This window comes from Cordyceps fumosorosea (assembly GCF_001636725.1).
Source record: "Cordyceps fumosorosea ARSEF 2679 chromosome Unknown scaffold_47, whole genome shotgun sequence".
In the NCBI taxonomy this organism is placed as follows: domain Eukaryota; kingdom Fungi; phylum Ascomycota; class Sordariomycetes; order Hypocreales; family Cordycipitaceae; genus Cordyceps; species Cordyceps fumosorosea.
This window is the reverse complement of record NW_017387347.1, coordinates 53,066-73,470: the sequence shown is the minus strand read 5'-3', so window position 1 is coordinate 73,470 and position 20,405 is coordinate 53,066. Positions and strand designations below refer to the sequence as shown.

General features: G+C 51.7%; 2 protein-coding genes across 2 annotated transcripts; both read right to left on the bottom strand.

The window, feature by feature from the left end:
• Positions 1-9,039: 9,039 nt before the first annotated feature.
• Positions 9,040-10,410, bottom strand: ISF_09372 (hypothetical protein; the record flags this gene model as incomplete). Its single annotated transcript, XM_018852974.1, has 1 exon — positions 9,040-10,410. The coding sequence occupies one exon, from the start codon at positions 10,408-10,410 to the stop codon at positions 9,040-9,042; it is 1,371 nt and encodes a 456-aa protein (XP_018699840.1).
• Positions 10,411-16,433: 6,023 nt separating this feature from the next.
• On the bottom strand, positions 16,434-17,348 carry ISF_09371 (TPR repeat protein; the record flags this gene model as incomplete). Its single annotated transcript, XM_018852973.1, has 3 exons — positions 16,434-16,574; positions 16,636-16,992; positions 17,073-17,348. The coding sequence occupies 3 exons, from the start codon at positions 17,346-17,348 to the stop codon at positions 16,434-16,436; spliced, it is 774 nt and encodes a 257-aa protein (XP_018699839.1).
• Between the last annotated feature and the right edge of the window lie 3,057 nt (positions 17,349-20,405).

Genomic DNA, 20,405 nt, shown 5'->3' with positions numbered 1-20,405 from the left:
CAGAGACTCGTCCATGGCTGGTGTCTGAGGGTTAAAGCGATGTGTAGAAGAATGGGCGCCGACACTACCTATATTTATGATGAAAGTATTGGGTGAAAAGCTCTGATAGCTATTTTTATTGAGGAAGACGTAGACATATGTATGTATCAAAATCTGGGGTTCAGCTTAAGTGGCTGTTACTTATAAGTGCATTCGAAGGAAGTGATTCGGTAAATCGGTCCCTTTGTAGCTAAGCAAAATTGATAAATTTGACTCAAGCGTCCTGAGGTCTGGGTTTGTACATATCCTGAAGCTGCAAGTGGTAGGCCTCGGTGACATCGCGGTCCAAGTCCGCTAACGCATGCCCAGGATCCTCTGCGTGATTCGCCAAAGTCTCCCTAGAAGTACTTAGAGAAGCTGTTCTATGTTCATTGCCGTCATAGTCTCGCTCCATTCTTCCAAGAAGATTTTTTCTCTGCGAGAGCGCCACCACCACTTGACCCAGTATGGCATGAGCAGGGTATTGGATTTCATGTAAAGAGGGCGCTTGCGCAGCAGAAAACATACTGCAGCATAGTATTAGTGCCAGACCAGTAAGTACTGGGAACGCGAGCCAGTACATGGTTCTGCGCACTTTGCGCAGAGTATCCCACCGCAGGTCCTCGTCGTTGATAGCACTGGCAATGCTGATAGCTGTCAAGGCTGGGACCATGCTCATAACCAAGATAGAACCCCAACACCACTGCGACTGCACAGCGAGGTAGCTTTCAAAGCCCAATATAACAATGCAAAGTGAGGCTATGTAGCCCAGCGCCGGTATGATCAAGTGAAGGTATGAGCCGAATTGATAGAGCAGCTTTCTGTTAAATTCGGTCTAACAGCATTAGCCTTAGTCCGGTCAATAAAGCGATCTTTAGACACTTACTACCTCTATACTTATGCACAGCCAGTTCGCTAGTCGCAAAGCGGTAAACGATCCGAACTGAAGCCCTGTGTCGGCCCTGAGGCGTGATATGCCGAATACTAGCGCGCATACTAATAACGAGAGAATGCATGACGCGAGTCCGACCATGGAGGGAAAGGTTTTTTTGATCAAAAGCCTGATTGCGAGATATACAACGAGGGTAGCATATGTGGTAAACCCTGAGATGTATTCCAGAGGATCAATGCTAGGCAGCATTTCGAGAAGCGGTGTGGCCTGCATGTTGAATACATGTTGTCGGGAACGCCGAGTCATAAGTAGTGTCACTCGCATAAAACCTGCATAGGACCTGGGCAATACCAGGCCATGTGTAACTCGCGCCGGAGTGACATGCTTCATGAGGCCCTGTTGCGCTCGGAGCGGTTTACATCAATGGCGCAGGCTCCCATCAATCATCCAAGATCCTACGGGTCCACTATGAGCTATTCGTTGAATTGGAAATCAAGATGGTGACCGGTTCCTGCACTTCCGTTCCCGAAGACGCTGGACAGAGCGGCTGGACTAGGACCCATAATTCGGGTCGTCCTGTCTCTGCGAATTGTCCACGGCAGCCATCGAGTCCATGCTGAGTGCGGGCCATTATTGGCGGCCATGGTCCGGTTTGGCCAAACCGGCCGAGCCAAGTGGGCCATACTCCCTCTACGCCGCTGCGGATGTAGTGTCCGTATCCCATGTTAAGGCGTGCCCAGTTGGTAAGAGGTGATTATAGGAGCGTCGTGTTGGTGAGCGGCTGAGACTGTCATAGGTGCGCCAGTATCGCAGTACGAATCTGCCGCCTCCTTCCCGCCCCCCTTCCTTCTTCCCACAACCATCATCCTACGACCGCCGCCTTACAACCATCAGAAGCCCATGGAGTTGTTACCAGCCTCCGTCATCCAACACGATCTGCCATACGAGATTGACATCAGTGGCCGGCGCCAAGACGATAACAGTGTTGTTCTGGTCGCTGTCCGTCGCGTTGACGAGCATGTTGTGGAGGATACTCTACACATTGTCGAGGTTGAGCAGCTTGGATGCCTTTATATCATTTGCACAGCAACGGCTAAGCAGTGTTGCTCCTCCGCGCCGCAGGAAGATCCGCGCTTTATTCTCTTCCAGTTAGGGAGCTGTATTACGAAATGCGGCAGAGTTGTGCTCCCTTGCGAACAGACGTGCAGGCCTATCCAGGCAAACGACGCTCTATCCCGGGCGAGTTCTCACCAGACCGTTAGTCCACCAGCCGATGCTGAGTGGGACTCTCAGCAAAGCGTTGAACCTAGCGCCGTACATCCAACCCCGGCTGGCCTGGAAGTCACCGGTGCCCCTCCGCTCCTGCCAACCTTTGCGCGTGGTTTTAGGCAAATGATGCACAACGGCGATGATTTCAGATTAGCAATGCGACTCTGCAGGTTTGGCGGGGAGTCGAAGCCCTCTTTGCTACGCCTATGGCGCCGCTATGCCTTAGAGAAGGATGATGCAACAGTTGTCTACAGCAAAATGCACGACGCAACGAAGGGCAACGCCAAGACATCACAGTACCTTCACTGGGTGGTATCATTCATGAACCTGTCCTTACTGCATTTCGAAATTGTCGACAAGAAATTGGTGGTGCAGAGTGGCGACCTAAAGCGGCAAGCACGCAAGGCGTCAAGAGTGATTCAGCTCCTTGCGCCTTTCGGCATGGCTGGCTTGCTCATTCTTACGGTCTTTGGCCACGCCACTACGAGCTTCTACTCAATCTGCAAAGCGTCTGATGAGGATTGGGTTGGCTCCAAAGCTGGTCTGGAGTGGACTTTGCGTTCAGTTCTCCCATATATTGCCCGGTGGCTTGAGGGTAGTCGTGCTCTACATCGAGTCGTCCCTCTTTTCCACCCTGTGTCATTTTGTATCTGGTATCGCCACCAGATGGAAGGACAGCTTCTAACATACGAATATGTTTCGTCAACGTTTGGCGCAAGCGACCGGGCATTTTCATGCATGGAATTGTTTATGGACATGACGCTTGGCGAGCTTCTAGAGTCAATGTCACTAGGAGACGAAAGAGCAGGCACACCATATCCATTTCAGTCAAAGGTAATGGAGTTATTAGATCCTATTCTCACCAGGACTGCGAGTAGTCGCTACGATCACGGACGCGATGTCAGCATACGACACGAGTCTGAACCTTCACGCCGTGACAGGACGACTCCAGTTATAAACGGCAGCCACGACAACAATATGCATGTGAATCACATGCCGGGATGCAACAGCGCTCGCGACCTTGACCTAGAGTCCATGACTTGGTTAGGCGGCTCCGCGGCTGAGAGCGCGGCGCACGCTGGCGAGAGCGACGGAGAATGGATTGGTTGGGCGGCCGGGCAGAAGAGACCCCAGGTCGAGGACAGTCCTACCTCAAAGAGGCACAGACCAAGCGCAGAAGAGACTACAGAGCAATCTGATATCAGCGAGGCGTCGAATGCTGACCCGGAATCTTCGGCATCTACCTCTACTTCTCGCGCTGTTCCGCAGGGTGACGTTGCAATGGGGGCTGTGGGTGGCATTGCAGATCCTGTGCAGCACCAAATGTTGGAAGAGTTTATGCAGAAATGCGGATTGAGTTGGGAAGACTGGGATTCAATGTGCAACCCCTTCTCGGCCACATCCGCAATGGCGTGCAACGGCTGGGACGGAATGTTCGACGGCATCCCGGCGACATCTACTATGGCACACGAGGGCATTCCCGTCAGCGACGAGATACAGGACGTGGATTTCAGAACGCAGCTACTCTTCCAGCTTTTTTTTTTATCGGAACAACAGCCAAGTGGAACGGTACTCCCTGCGGAAGAAACCGAAACCTAACCTCCGGCAAGATAAGATAGGAACTAACAGCATGTTCAATAAACCCTCTTTTCTGAACCTTGCCCTCCGCCGTGTTCCATTTCCCGAGCATAATATTGACAGGTTTGCTGGATAGCGGAGTTAGGATGGCGACCTGATTCGGCTCAACAATGATCCAAGTGTCTCCTTCTAAATGTGCCGCGACTGGTTCATGTTGGCGCTTCCCTTGCTCTATGCGGTGACCGAGGAAAACACCCACATTATTGTGGAGCTTTTGTTATGATTAGCCATAGCCAATTATCGCCCAGCGCGAAACTCACATTCTCGTCAATAAATTCGTTGAACATTGCTATCTCACGTGTCTCATCATAACGGACCATTTTGCCATTCGCTGACTCTATCTCCGCAGACGGGGTGAGAGATGGGAGAGATTGAACGATTTTGTCAAAGAGCGACCGAACTTCTGTTCGATCGCACGTATACACCGCATATAATTCGTTTGAGTTATTCATTTTCATGTTCTTCGCGGGCTTTATTGCTATCAGAGGACTAGTATCTAGCAGGGGCGGGGTTCCATGGCCTTTTAAACCTAATGACTTTGTGCTTGCCCCACCGAATATTCGCACATCATTGGCCGCGTGACTTGGAATTGGGCCTCAGCTAAAGCCTAAGGAGATTGTCTGTCTATCAGCACCATCCCAGCAGTAGCTGGAATCGCAGTTGACATACTTGCAAACGCAAAATATAATGCGTCATGCTCTGATAGTGATGTGGCCGGCGAGGGCATTGAGTCTGTGGATTCGCACGTGCACGATAGTCCATCACTGTCTCCGCTGTCTTGATCCGCCAACGAGCAACGCAGGCCCTGTAGCTCAGACAACAAAGCCGCCAGCTGGGAAGCACTTAGTCCATCGCCATAGCGTCGTGAGGTTGCCTCTTCAGTGTCATTCTCTGTGATACCTTGTAACATTCAGCCAGATAGTTTTGATAAAATATTGAGGGCCTCATACTTCGTGGTGTTTCTGGAGAGATGCTGCCCTCCGGGGTAGCAGCAACATTGGCTTTGTCATGCTCTTGCTCGCAATGGACCGCGCCCCTCTCACCATTATTTTCCGTGTGTGGAGGGGAGAGCGAAGCATCCGACAGTTCACCACAGGATTGCCATCTTTGTCCGCGATAGCTAATTTAGGCAGCCCGGACGGTAAGGCATCTAACGGGGTAGCCTGTTCGACGACATCACATTGTGCGCTACCGGCTTCGCTTCCGTTTTCTTGTATTAGTTAGCTAAGTAGTCTGGGCAAAGGTGGAGGGCAATTTACTCCGTGGTCCTTCGCTGGCGCTACCTGCAGGCGAAGTGGTGCGTTTGACGTGATTGTAGACTTGTTGGCCTGCGGCGGAATGCGTTGCACCACCTGCACTGGTGCCCATAGTTACCATGGAGCTCTGAATCGGCCGTGAATCGAGGGGTTCGAACATTTTCGTCCCACTAGGGTTGGGCTTTTCTTCGTGGGTCTGCGTAACGCTGGTGGTTGAATTTAGTGCAGCGTCGGAGATTGTGAGCCTACCAATGTGTGAACAAACAGAACAGTCAATGTAAATGCCTCTGCTCACATTTTCTGGTATTGCGTCATGTTCTAGGAGGTAGACGTGCAGTGTTTGAGGTTGAACTGGTGTATTGTAGTCCACGCAAAGAAGGAAACGGTAGCGAAACGGTAATACAGGATCATGTCCAGGAAAGCACCATTTATTACCTTCAGGATGCAGACTAAAGTTGCATTGTTTTTCGATCTATCTGCATACTCAGACATGCAGTCTAATAGCTTGATCCTTACTCAGCCCTCGAGAACCTCCATCACCAGCAAGTTCTTTGCTAAGACTGTTCATATGAGGTAAAGCACTGTTCTTCAAACAGAACAGGAACAATGAGGTGCGTTGGTTGGTGACAGCACTTGCTTCGCGCAGAACAAGGACATGATAGTGAGACATGGCGGTGCAGGTACATGTTTCGCGAACAGAACAAGAACATGAGAGTGCGACGTAGTGGTGCAAGTGCATGTTTCGCGAACAGAACAAGAACATGAGAGTGAGACGTGGTGATGCAAGTGTATGTTTCGCGAACAGAACAAGAACATGAAAGTGAGTGGGGCCGGCGCTAGTACGTGCTCCCCGAAGAAGCACCAAAATGATCTAAGGGCCAGCACAAGAAAAGTATCATGACGACGAGGCGCAGTGAGTCACGACAGACTAAAAGCGGGGTTGTAGGAGAGCGAGAATTACCCGGAAACGTCATTAAGCCGATTCCGTGTTGAGTTCTCATTTCTCGTCAGCAGTTCGCCTAAACAACGTCACTAGTACCTTCCTGACAGGTTGCTGTTGTTCAAGTTAGCGCAGCTTTCACCATGACCTCAAGCATTTCAATCTCGCCTGACGATGTGCGGAGGATATTTTCTGCAGATGCTGTTTACTGCGTTGAGGATTCCGAGGTTGGACGGCAAGTAGAAGCAATGCAAAAAAGGGGAATGCAGCTGGAATCCAGCGATGGGATCGACTTTTTAAAGCATATTGTCCTCAAGGACGAGGTCAGTAACGCAGTACTCATTGCCAGGTTTCATTCTAAGCCCGTCTTTTCAGCGCATCATACAGTTTCTACATACGTTATTTTCGCGGTTCGGACTCGGTATATATGAAGTATTCAGATGGAGTAAAGATCAAACAATTTATGGTTTCATGACTGGCAAGCTGCCGCGAAACGCAGTCGTGGTTCAACTATGGGCGCCAAAATCGAAAATGGTTTACTACCGGGGATCGCACCTATTGCCACTTGAGGGCTTTCCCCTATCCATCGGCTTGCTGGATATTCCATTTGCACCCCTCAAACGGTGCACCAAGATTGAAGTTGATATGGCCAACGGTGGGTTGTATGTCGTTTCAATAGCATTTATTCCGTGGCTTCGCTAACACCGAATCAGAGCTATTTTTGATGCTCGGCTTGCGTTCCAGATCACGGCCGGTTATGCTATACATTGCGTGTTCGCGACCCGGGAAGAAGTTCAGACTTGGCGGAAGAAGCTTTACCCAAACGATCTTGACCTTCAAAGGAAAGCGGCGGAGATGGAGAGTCCGGTTTTCAGCTTGAATTTCTCTTTTACCGGCCAGACAGATGTACATGAAGATGAAGTTTAAGGCCCCAAATAACCATGCATAAAGGTCTATATCTACATTAAGTTATACTCGATATGAGAATATGTCCTTCCTGTTGATGTACAGCGTCGGCATCAAAGGACTCAACATGTGCTCCATTCGCAATCATTGCCGGCGCATGACCCTCACATGTTAATGGCCATTCTTGCATGTATGCCCCATCCATGAGAGGCGCCTTTGTGAGCGTCACGGCGGGATTCATGAGCGGTGCCTTCAAAAACATCTTGCTGGAATACATAAGTGGTGCCCTGCACCCTGTAAAACCAGCTGGTATATTCAAATTTGCGAACTGCGCTGGATTGGAGGGGGATTGAACCGAGAAGCTTGACAACTGATGTAGGTCTTGCGTTGAGGTATCTATGCCGAGTTGTGATGATGCAACATCGAAGGCACTCTCTGCGGCAATTTGCGCTGGGTACGTGCTAACTTGAGGGTTGCAGGGCATTTTGTTCGGGGAGCCAAACAGGGTCGCGTCAATTGCACTTTCAGCGGCTAATATCTATAATTAATGAACGCATATAATAAATTGAAGCATGCAGGGTTACTGGACTGACCATGATTTTCGACTCCGACCTCAACCCGCTGCCGTTTGCGGATGGGCTGAACCCTTGATGTCTTCTCTTCGGGATTGCGCATCGTCCTTCGCAACTCAGTTCTGACTATGTCACGCAATGCACTTCGTCTCCGGCGGACTATATCACTCGTTCGCCCGCTTTTTTTTTTGCAAGCGTGATGCAGATATGAACTAGTTTGTTTGAATTGATGGCCGCACGAGGAGCAGGTTTCAGCACATGGAATGTCTATTTTGCACTGTATCAGCTCTGCTGCTCGAGGAAACAAGGGCAGGCCATACGGGTGGCGAAATGTCTCTCCAGTTCTTTCAATGATTCAAACGTGTCGTTTCGATCACACCGGTTTTCCGGGCATCGTAGTTCTTCCATGCTGCTATACTCTGTCGCGGAGGCATCCGTAAATGTGAGTTCATGCCCATCGATTTCGCGGTCGCTGATATGTTCAATACACCGTTGGAGCTCGCGTGCGTGGTATTGTGCTTTGGACTGGACCACGTCAGACTTCTGAGATAGATTAAAGAAAGCAGCTGCAGACCCGAAAGAAGTTAATGTGATCGTTAAGCGCTGTGTTCGAGAGGAACGGTCTCGTGCAAGTTTGACACTCCATTAGGTAAGATGGGGTTACACTAGAAGGTGGCGAAAAGTCTTGGGCCGCAAAAATATGTTTTGGGTTGGGCTGCACCATTTATATAAACAGTGCAAACAACCCCTCACCCGGCGACATAAGTCCCTCAGCCACTTACCATTCGAACCCTGTCAGTCTCACACGCTCCCCTGCCGCCTCTAAAAAAGACGACGTATACTAAGACTTTCTTGCGGAATTTAGGAATGCATATACTCTCATGATGGCCGATTGTACGCGATGTCGAGGCGACGGAGTGAGAGATGGTTTCAAATGCTCCTGGTGCAATGGCACAGGAGAGGAGCCCACTGATGGCGAAACATCGGAACTGACGCATCACGTTCACACGGAATTACTGTGGTTACTAAACGTGCCAACACTTTTGAGGAGCAGGTCGAGATGAGCCTGTAGCGTATACCATAGTTTCTTTTTTGGCCTTTATACGCTTATCATTCTGTTCTGAAAGTTCATCTTGCTCTATAATCGATCCAAGCAATCTTTTCGTTGAAAGCAAACAAATGGCGGAACTTAGTACTATGACAGACGGCTCCTTTTAGCCCCATAAGCTTTCTCTAGCGCACACCAAGGCCGGCTAGTCTTACCGTACGCCTGCTTATAAATTCCTTATTCAAAGGCGTGGCCCGGAATTAGCTCGCGTATATATATAACTGAAGAGTTCGTTACGGATTTTTGGTGGAGAGGACCTGGGGTTGCTTCGCACAACATCCGTGCATTCCGGTTTTCAGTAGAGTTTTCAGGCGATATCGACGACGGATTTGCTCTTCCTACATCTAATCGTACTTGCTTGGTGGATGACAACTTGTCTTGGGTGGATGGGAAAGGATGGTCTGCCACTATGCGGTGAAATGGTTACAGGTTTAAACAAGCTATTCCGTCGCCCTCGCTGTCTTCGTTGTCGTCGTCGTTGCTGTGATCGCGGGTGTCGTCGTTACCGTACTTATGGCCATCTTTGGTGGCCGATTCTTGTCTTCACTCGGCGCCTCGCGAATGTCATCATCTTTCAACGCGTCTCGCCAACTACCGAAGCTAGAAGCGGCGGAAGACGAGACCGAGACTGAGTTGGATGCGTGTGATAACCGTTTCCTGGCCCGTCCGCGTGTACCCCAGTCAGAATCAACTATATCCCCATCCGTCGAATCAGACAAATCTCCCCATTCATCTTGCACTAGCTCGTTGCGCGTGCGCTTCTTGGGACTGTGGCTGCGGCTCTGGCTGCGGCTCTGGCTGCGGCTCTGGCTGCGGCTCTTACCCCTAGCTAGAGCCGGCAGGAAGCCATCGCGACATTCCTTCCCAGAGACGTCGCTGGCATGGGAGCGACCATCTTCGCCCACGAGCACCAGGCGGCGCGCCACGCCGGCGCGGACAAACGTCGTCTGCCCAAGCACCGTCCACGCAAACCGCGCAAAGAGGTACTCGACAGCCAGCCCTGACAGCGCCTGCGGCGGCACGTTGTGGTACACCGCCGCCAGCTCCTCGCCCGGGAGGCCCGAGAGGACGTGGATCGCCCAGGCGCCCCATTTCGGGACGAGAACGAGCTGGCGGTTGTCAAATGCCTGGTGAAGGTCGGAGCGGAGAAGGAGGGCGTTGCTGGTATCGTTGGTCGCGTTCGACGGGGAGGCCTCCGTGCGCACAGCGTACATGGTCATCTGATTCGCAGCAAACCATGCGTCTTCCTTTTGCGGGATGAGATGCGCGACTTCGTTGCCGAGGACCGACGCCGTGATGCGGCACGACTTGTCGCGGGTGTGGATGGTGTCGCGTGGACGAGACTGGAGCTTGAGCTCGGGCGCATTCCACGTTGGAGGCAGGTTATTGTGCGGGAATGCAAAGTGCTCGAACGAGGGGACCGTCGGATAGGGACTGGCGTCGCCATCACGAGCTGGGACATGGAAGTAGTAATCGCGGCCGAGCAGGAGGTCGTCGGGTGCCAGCGCGAGGGGCGTCGCATCAGGGGCGTTGGATTCGGAGAGAAAGCCATCCCAGTGGCAGTTCGCGACGATGGCGCAGGCTATGCGCGCCGTCTCATGATGGAGGCCGTAATGTATTTGATAGGAGTTTTCGGTTTTCTGAGGGTCGAGCGCGGTGAGGATGAGCAGAGTGCTCGAGTTTTTCGGGTAACCTGGGTGGTGAAGGAAGACTCGGTGGTCAGACAGGGAGGTGGTTTCGCTCGTCGGAAGGCCGTCGTCTGGGTGCTTTGGAGGCGGCAACTGTTCCCGCAAACGGTATGGGGCCGCCATTTCCTTTTTCTCTTGAGTTGTAGATGAAGATGGAGGTAGATGATGTATTTGCGCGAGCCACTGTGACAGTATTAGTGCCTGACGTAGTGCCTTGCTAGTCGTTGCCACGACAACCTCCCAATCGATAAGACACGAGGCTCGCACAAACTGAGCCGGCCGTACTAGAGCTCATGTGTGCATGCCGTCAATTGAGAAATGCATCATATTGTTAATTTGATAAGGAGTGATGCAAAAGGACGGGAATACAATCGTTGGGTAATTTGCACAAGACATGGCGCGACGGCACAATGCTGCTACCCTAGCGAGACGCTATAATAGCTTACCAACGTGCACCTTGTGATCTCACATGGCAAGCTGAAGAGACGAGTGAAACTGTATGATGTAGATTAGAACGCATAAATGGGGCCGAGGGACTCGGTCACCAGTCCGACCTGCATAGCAGTAAGGACAATGGCAATGTACACTGTTGCGCTTAACCCTTCTATATTTGTTTGGTATAAATGTCAATGAATTTAAAAAGTTCTATCATTTCTCCTTCTCTGCACTGCCGACTTTCTTGCCGACTTTCTTGCCGACTTTCTTGCCGACTTTCTTGCCGAATTTCTTGCTAAGTTTCTTACTGAGAGCCGCGGGTTTGGGATAAGCAATAAGCGTAGCTCGTCGCTCATCGTAGCTTACTAACGACCTGGGGAACACGAGTGTTGTCAACAGGCTCAATGCACCGCGATATCAACGAGACACTGGTTAGATAAGGTCTCTCCTCGCTGTTCCAGGTGCCTTCGATTTTCTTCTTGTCTGCATTGTTACTGGCCGAATCGATTCCTTTTCCAGCAATCATGGTTCACGGAAATTCTTGATCCTACAGGCAGGGCTGAGCATGTCACGGCACTGCAAAATTCATGAGGCAGGACTGTAAAGCGTACTTTGATAAACGGTTTCCTGCACGGATGCCTGGAGTCATGACATAGTCCAAGCATTTATTTCGCAGTATAATCAACCTATATATGCCTTAAAAGTAATAAATTTTTCTCTGCTCCTATTGCCCATCGCGTGTCTAGGATTACAGGGTAGGTGCGCAAAGCAACAAATTCTCCTTTTCTCAACTTTACGAGCAGCACGTACTCGTACAAAGTATAGTCAGTCATGGTCAAGGCAAATAGTGCCCATACGATAGATGCGGTGACAATTGCGGTGATCGACCACAAATAGATAGCTACGAGGTATGCACAGCTATTATTTAGCAAGTGAACAAGACCGTTGTGGTATCGCTATGATTCACAAGCCGCTGGTCGTGGACACGGTGCGAACTGCTATCTGTAGAGGTGTTAATAGAGTCAAGGAAAATCAGGTAGTCAGATGCATTAGATGGGCAACGTGAGCGCTTATGCCATCTGATGCAGAATATTATTTTACCCAGCAGAAGAGTCAAATATAGCATAACAACACTGTCAGCTCCATACATTCTATCTTCGTCACGGCCTGGAGAGGCCTCCATGAGCTGAGTGCTGCAGACAAGAAATGAACAACAATAAACAGTTTTCTGCAAGGATGCCTGGCTCGTTCAGCTGAAGCGGGTCGCGCGACACACTAGGGCGGAGCTCACCCACGTCGCGCGACGTCGCGCGATTGGCCGGACGGGCGAAGGATTTCCGCACGGTCATGCTATTACCTTATTAGGATTCTAGTCCACGTCGGCGGAGCCTGAGCGTCTGTTTTCGGGAGCCAAGTTCACCGGACCGAAGAAACCGAATGGGCATTGAAAGCAGCGAAGCTACCGAATGCCTCAAATCATGGCTTAGCAAAGACGGCAGGGTAGCTCTTGCTGATGATGACCTTGATGCAAACGGAGAGCTTCTCTATGTAACGGGCAAGCCACTTGAGCGGCGCCTATGCCGCCGAGATCCTGGAACCTTCCATTTCCTAAGCTATATTTGCTGCCCTATTCTATGGAGATTAGTTCTTCCTTCTTGATATTAAACAGCGTGGGAACTAGGCAGTTGAATCAACTTACTAGCAACCCATCACACCTACAAGGTGTATGTACGCATTGCTGACTTCTATTATTCGAAGATCAACAAGCGCATATAGCTCCGCGTAGGGAGTACAAGCCTCGAGCGCTCTGTATAGAATCTAGCCCGAGTAGTTGACGCTACTCGTAAAATCTCATCTATTCCCTTTGTTTTCGGTGCTACACACCACTGATAACGCGGCAGGTCTATCGGAGTAATAAACCTCATCGTGGGGAGGTAGACGTACACAGCAGATGATATGTAACCGATTTTTTTTAAAACTTTTACAGTATGAATCAAATGTCATTCAATGAACTCGTGTCCTTCTGCCGTATTGAATGTCTCTTCATCGCGCAATCTTGGCTTGCCCCGGTGCAGGGTAGGGGCGAGTGGCTACGGTTCTGGCTAGGAGCGTGCGCCCTTAACGCAACAGGGGCCAACCGCGACCTATGGACCCTTGTTCCGGCTTGGTGCTTGTGAGGCGGGGTGGCAGGCAGATCGGCAGAAACAACATTCACTCAGGAAAGAGAAGGATAAGCGGTTGCACGGTGCGAATGGCATGCAATGAACGAACGAGAACAGTCACGCCATCGGGCCGAGCCACTGGTTGGTCAAGTGTGAGATGAGCAGAAAGCCAGGGGATGGGTCGCCCATAGATAAATAAATCTGGAAATCGTGGAATAAAGCGAGCAGAAAGTCGGCAATAGAGCAAGTAGCAGACGAGCTAAGAGCCGACTTTCAGTTGACCAGGAAGGAAGTGAGACAATGGGGTCTCACAAATCATAGTGGATGGCGAGGAGAGTGGGCGTAATCCTGTGGAGGGAGGGGTACGTGGAAAACTTTTCAACTGGTGCGACATTGGACAAGCGAGAGCCGCTAGCATAAGAAGAATTGGCCAGAAGGCGCTGGCCAGAACCACTGACCTGGATTGTTGCGCAAGACGGTTCAAGCGTGTCACGGCAAACGGCCAGATGAGTAAACGGCCAGATGAAGTTATGGGCCGAGCAGATAGTGGCTTGTGCGCGGTAGTAATGGAGGGCCGGATCGAGGGGTCGGGCCCACGAGGCGAGAAAACTGCTACAGGCAAGGTGGAGCTGGGGAATGTTGTTTAGTCGCGGGTCCGCAAGTCCTTCCGCAGCAAGAAGCCAGCGAGACATCAGCCAGAAGAGCAGTGGCTAATGCATTGTGTGTGAGGACTGGGGTGGAAGTGCAGGTACTGGCGCGGTGGAGCTCAGCTCATCCACAGACAGTGTGCCGCCCGAAAACAAAACTGGGGGAGGGTGGCCCGTCTCCATAGCAACGGTGGTCAGTAGCATGGGGCCAGCACATCCCAAATTCATCCAAAGAATCCGCCACTATCCAGGGCTTTGCTCTGAAATATTCTCGATAGACGGTACACGACCGCCATAATGTCGCTTCTGACCCTCAAGGCCCGCCGGTCGGCGTTTGGCACCAGTGACTGCCCGCAAATCTTCTTCTTGCATCCTGGATATTCCGACGGACATAATTTGCTTCTTAGCCTTCCCGCCTTCGACTGCCGAGGTATTCATCACGAAACGGCTCGCATCGCCTGCGCCATTCTCGCTGATTCCCGCTGGGATGGCTTTCTCTCTCTGACTAGAGACGGCGAAGTGGTGCCAGACGCAAGAGATGATGTACTTGTCAAGACGCACTACTATTTCCGAGTTCCAGGCGGTATGTACGGATTCTGATTTATCATTCCTGACGCTCTCGCTGTTCTTGCTTAGTTTTTTGTCTTCCATGGTACTGTACTAACGAGGCCTTCTAGATGATCAGTACCCAGTTGTCCCGTCCTTTGAAAACTTTCGCTGTCCGACCACTCTCCCCGAATCATGGGCTGCCGAAAGCCCGCACATCGAGCCCACTGCTACGGACGACGTGGGGAGAAGAGACCAGACGTGTCGTGCGACAGCCTCGACGCTCGCTAACGAGGTTGCACACATTATACCTCCGGCACTTAGCGAATGGTGGCAGCGCAACAGCATGTTCACCTACACGGCCAACCCTGACCTCTCTTCAGATATGCGCTGCGCGGATAATGCAATTTTGCTACGTCGTGACCTACATAAGCTGTGGGACGACCACCGCTTTGCCTTTGTCCCTAAGCAAGGTAGATGGGTTCTTCATGCACTCTGGAGAAGTCCATCGAACGAACTTGAGACAGAGTACCATAACCAAGAGCTACAGCCGCTCTATGGGGTAGCGACACACTTCCTTATTTGTCGCTTTGCCCTTGCTATCCTTTCTAAGAGCATTTTTCTCAACCAGAGCGTTGAACGGAGACTTGTGACACTCGATAATGACGATAGACCACTGGTGCGATCTATGTCCTCAAACGAATACAGAAACCTTATTTCTACGGCAAGGCGGGCAAACAGCCGCAGCCAAAGTCCCAAGAAGCGGGTCCGATCGGCGCAGGGCACTGATGAATCCACGATAGATGAAGTAGAGTTGGACGGGTATGCCAGCAGCGCGCAGTATGAGCAGCGAGGCCGACGTAGGAGGAGGAGATGGTCGCCCGAGCCTTCACCGGACTGGAAGGAGGCAAAGTATATCGACAAAACACAACGATCGCTCGATACGCCCCCACGCTCGGTTAGCCCGTTACTTTGAGATGACCTGGAAATGTCCGTCGATTTTGAGGAGAATTCACAAGAGTATATACGGAATTTGCTTCAAGAGAGAGATACTTTTCTACCTAGTATGATCAGAAGTGGCGCCTGGTACATTGATCATGACAGCGCATTAAGGCAGAAGTGGCTTCTCTCACACTTAATAGCTCTCTACGCTCTAAGCTAGCGAGCCTGTATTTTTGGTACAAGCCGAGAGAAGCTGCGATCATGTCCCAGGAAAGGAGTTGCGTCGGCCCAGAGCGCGTGGGTGACATACCGGGAGACAAGCGACGAGGATCATGTACCGCTGATATATTGAGAAGCTTCATTTTAGCAATTGGCAGAGCGGGCTTAGATTGCGGTATTGGCTAGTGTGACAGCTGGCCCATGCTGACGGTTCCTCACAGAAACCTTCCTTAATCGGCCGTTGTTGCCAGCTCGTGGATCTGCTGTCCTTCACCCGGGTCGTCGCTCTCGACTTGTGGGCGTATAATCTATTCCTTTGTGGTTAGTTGTATTTATCTGCCAGCAACCCGCCAGATTCCGGGTGATCCTACCATGGTACGTAAGGAGATCTGAAGAAGCGGAACTGTAGTTGTGTGAAGGCGAGGTAGAGTCCGATGAGTCCGATTGCAAGAGAAACTGTACCGAAAACCACGGCTGCGATTGTTGAAGAATCTATTTTTAGAGCTTTGCTTTGCATTCCCGAACACCCGGTGAGTGTGTTGATGCCTTCGACACATGAGCCAGTCACCGACATGCCAGGACTTGTTTTTAAAAGCAGATTTGAACGGGGCGATGCTGCATCGTCGGTCTTCACCGACGGGAGGCACTCGGATTTTGCTACGGATGACTATATCGCAAGTGCACCGCCTGCACGGTCCCGAAATTGAGGCGACTGTCTCCTCAAGCCTTGCACCTCGCCGCTTCGTGTTTGCTTCGCACAGCCGTGTCTCTCTCAGCATCCGCTGTACGGGCCACAAAGCTTGAGGTTGATGGAAACTGAAAGAAGTCTTGGTAAAGCTGAGGTGCTGGAGGGGCATTTATTGGAAATGGTAACGGTGTGAGCTTCTTCTGTAGCCTGTCATCTTGTGGAAGTTGACTCTTAGGACAAAACTTGTCCACCGACCAAGACGGAACTCTTCGGGGATGAGGGCTTGTAGACCTGCTCGGCCTACTCGTACTTGCCCTGTTCCTTGTACAAAGAGCTTGAAGCGTCGGTTACCGTGCAAGATGTGGCGTGTTGCAGCCCACCGACCGACCGTGTGCTGCTCCAAGCCTGCTGGTACATCGCCTCGGCCTCCGCTAGCCGGCGATGGCTGCGGAGGAGATTGCCGAGGCTGAAACAGGCTGCGTACGCCATCGCCGAGTACTCGGTTTTTCAAGCAGCGAACTCCTTAACAGCATCGGAGAAGGTCATCTCCGCTTCCGCGGCTCGTCCCTGGCGCGCGTACACGATGCCTGAGCAGGCAAGCGCGACGGGCGCATGACCGGAGCGAGCTTTTTTGAGACCTTGACAGACCTATATATTCGCGTGTGAGTATCTCAGCAGCCTCTACTCTTCAGCTATCACGATATAATACGCCCAGGTCGAGTTTCAGGATGAGAGCACACATGGAACTCTGTCTTGCAGCCTCTTGCAGCCCCCGCAGTGCGAGCTTGTACGCCTCCTCCGCCTCTGGCAGGGCGCGGCGAGCAGAGCACAAAGCCGCGAACTGCGTAAAAGCCGCGATCGTTGTTTTGTCAGAGATGCCCATCACGTCCTTGAAACCGTACGCGGCCCCGTGGTACATGCTGATCGCACGGGAGCGCTTTCCACGATCCTGATACACGCCGCCGAGGTTGAATGCTGCGGTCAGCGTCCTCACATCTCTATCCCCGCTCTGTGTGCGGAAGCCGGCCACGGCGCGAACGAGGATAGCCGCCGCCTCATTCAGCTTCTGGCATTTCGCGTAGACCGTGCAGAACGCGTTGAAGATGCAGAGTAGCGCCACCGACTCCGGCCCGCCGTGCCGTCCACCTCGTCGACGAGAGACCTGTCCAGCGCCTCAGCCTGCTCGTAGCGCTTCTCGCCGTGCAGCAGCTGCCCGTGTTCGAGTATCGCATTGATTATGTTCCGGTGTCCGTACCCGAGTATGCGACGAAACTTGCCGACGACGGTGGAATGGAGCTCGTCGATCGCTGCATCGTTGTGCTGTCCGAGATAGATGGCTAGCTGGTCATACAAGCCTCCGGAAGAGCTTATAGTCGGCCCGGTCCGCTTCGTCGAATTCTTCGATGGCTTCGACGCGTACATCGCTCGCCCGCGCTGCTTGTTGATTGCCTTCTAAAATAGAAAGATACTTGGAGTAGATCGTGTAGCGCGAGGCGCATTGTTCAATCGGCCAGGGGGGGGGGGAGTTACCATTTTCGACGCGAGATCTGAAGGAGTGGCACTGGGCTTCTGAAACCATGAAATTGAGCCTAAGCTTCATTTTCTAGCATTTTCCAGTCCTCAAATAGTCGACGGACGAAGTTTATTCTGGTGCAAGCTCAGTGGAGGCGCGGCCGCGGCGCAGTGCGACGGCAGACATTTCCGACCACGCAAACTTTGAACGGCCCATGCTGGCCGCTCATGGATTCGACAGACATAGGATATTAAAACTTTTCGTCCATTGTGCTCTGGCCGTTCAATACAGAGCTTTGCAAGCGACCACTACTTGACAACTTTTTGTACGCCGCGCGGAAAAGGCTCTCCCAGCATGCTCCACGTAGTTACTTCGTTTACTTCCTCACTGGCTGAACGTCGCTGGTACTCAGGATCCTGCCCCCCTGCCCGACCGAGGTGCCAGCCAACGATACTCAGCACTTGCTGACGGTGTCTCGAATACATCCGCCAAATGACATCGTGCGCGTTCGCACGCGATATCTGCGTAGTAAGCAGGTGTACATGGCCATCATCCTTTCTCGGTAGCCTGAATATATTTTTGAAGCGGGGAACTATGTCACCGGCTTTGTTCCGTTTCTCTCTCAAATGGGTCGTTTGAATATGGACCAGCCTCAAGAACCTCTCCAAGGCGGGGGTGCTGCGGACACCGTAACCGTGCATTAGCCCAACGAAAGGCCCATCGTCGTAGAAAGCTGCGTGGCTGATGTTGAGGTTGATCAAAACACGGCTGGCAGCAATGCGTAGTGTGGGCACGGCACGGAGTGGCTTAGCCTGTTTGCAGTGCTGCATAAAGCGACAGAGCACCCGGAAGCTCTGCTCTCGCATGCATATCAAGCTAGCATCACTTCAAGGTACTAGTTCGCGGTGCGAGACTCCCTCAAAGGTAGTTATCTAGGGGAAGAGGCGCGGGGGAGGGGGGTTTGGCGGAATCGTGTTGCGGAAATGAGGGCATGGTGTCTGGCTGCATGCTGTAGAGCCACGCCATGCGCACCTCGAGTGCAAGCCTGGTCTTCAGCTAACCAATGTCCACCGTGCTTTCCTTAGCACACCCCATGACTGTGGCTTGTAGGTGAGACATAGCACCCCCCCTCCCAGTGCAGCGTCGTACCAGCCTCCTGCCCCGAGAGCTGCTGCCTCTGGTAAGAATAAGCAGTCTTTTCGTTGCCTCGCCACGAACTGACCAATTGGGCCTCTTTTTGTGACTTGCCGAATCTCCCGCGCTTCGCGTGCTTCCCGTCGTCTGTCGCGGAATATGCTTTCTTCTTCTGCCTTATTCCATCAGGCGTCTATTGCAAACACTCATCATGGTGGCAATCGATTCTTTACTCAATGAGGATACTAGCAGCACGGCTGCCATGTCAGTATAAACATTACAACGTGCTACGAAGGTTTCCGCCATGAAATGCATCAAATATGTCCTTGTGCCGGAGCTAATAGACTCCAGCCTCCAAATAACGACCCGAGGATTGACGCCCATCCTCATCTCCAGAACAACAAGATGGTTAGAGTACCTGTCATCTTCACCGCAGTAACTGAAACGAGCACTGCGACATCGACGGCTCCTGAGGCGGCTAAAGATGAACGGCCTAATAGACAAACGAGGCCTATCGCTGATTATTCGGTCTGTGGCAGTCAACGGACTGGAGCGGATTGAAGCCCTAGAGTCTGTGAAAAGGCAGGAAGCTGCTGAGCAGCTGAACGCCCTTAGCCATGTCTGTCATCGAACCAGCGACGCTACTACCAACAATTCTCCCCAACGCATCGCTTTGCCCGCTGCTACGCCGGCTTCACACCCTGGATTCCGAAATTTGACTCATTCAGAGTCAATACCTAAGCCAGACAGTGGTACGGGATCCGCGGGGGCTAGGATAAGACGTATACTTGGAAAGCCTGACATTTAATGTTCATACTACCACAGATGGAAAGGATGTCGAGTTTAGTCGAATTTAATTGGAAGGATCTATTTACGCAGCACCTTCGGCGCATGCACGTTCCTTTAAACCTCGCCAAAGGGAACAATGACCGAAAACAGTCAGAATCGAAGGGCAACTTTAAGGGCACGCAGAATTGCCTCGTGACGCGAAGGCTTCCTGCGCAGCAATCTAGCTGCCCGAAACCCGGCTGTGTGGATACTTTTGACGGCCTGACTGCCTGGGACGAATGGGCAACGCACGTCGGTCGGCACATTGAAAACGGCGAAGGCGATAATCTTGGCGTCGATGACTGACTTCTGCACTTTGTCCTCAGTGAAGGCATTATTGAGAAGGTCCGCAAAGGGTACAAACTTTGTAGAAGGCAGTTGCAGGAAGGCGAACCATGATGGTTGCCGCAAGGAACGGGGATGAGGGACAAAGTGCAAGCGTGATAGACACCACATATAGCCTCACTTGGGCCTTAAGTGAGTAACCGAGAGAACAGAGAAGTGACCTAATTACCTAAATGTTCTGCTAAGGAATCCCACCAGAGTCATGATTTTCAAAGTAGTAGAAGGACCTTAGCCATTTTTCTCTCTAAAAACACTATCTAGGCCAGTTGACATCCTCTATCTCTCTCCCTCCCTCTCCATATACCGAGTACGACGTCACAGGCAGGGCGGCGCAGTCGGTGCTCCCCCTTTTATTATTCCGGCTGAGTAGACACGAGAGCCTTCAACACCACCATCGCCACTTGTACCCCTAGCATGGCTATCTGCCTCGTTGCATGAACAGTGCGACTTGGCGAAAAATTGAGACCATGTCTCACCACTCGCAGTGATGCGGCGGGGCTGTATCAATGGTTCCTTGACAGTGGCGTGTGGATGGTATGGCGCTGCCTCAGCCGTGAAATTACGAAGACGATAATGCAAGAGACATCCGCAGCCTTCTGATAAATCAGCGTAAACTAGGCACTTTTAAAAAAAGAAGGGTACAGTCATGGACAAAAAGG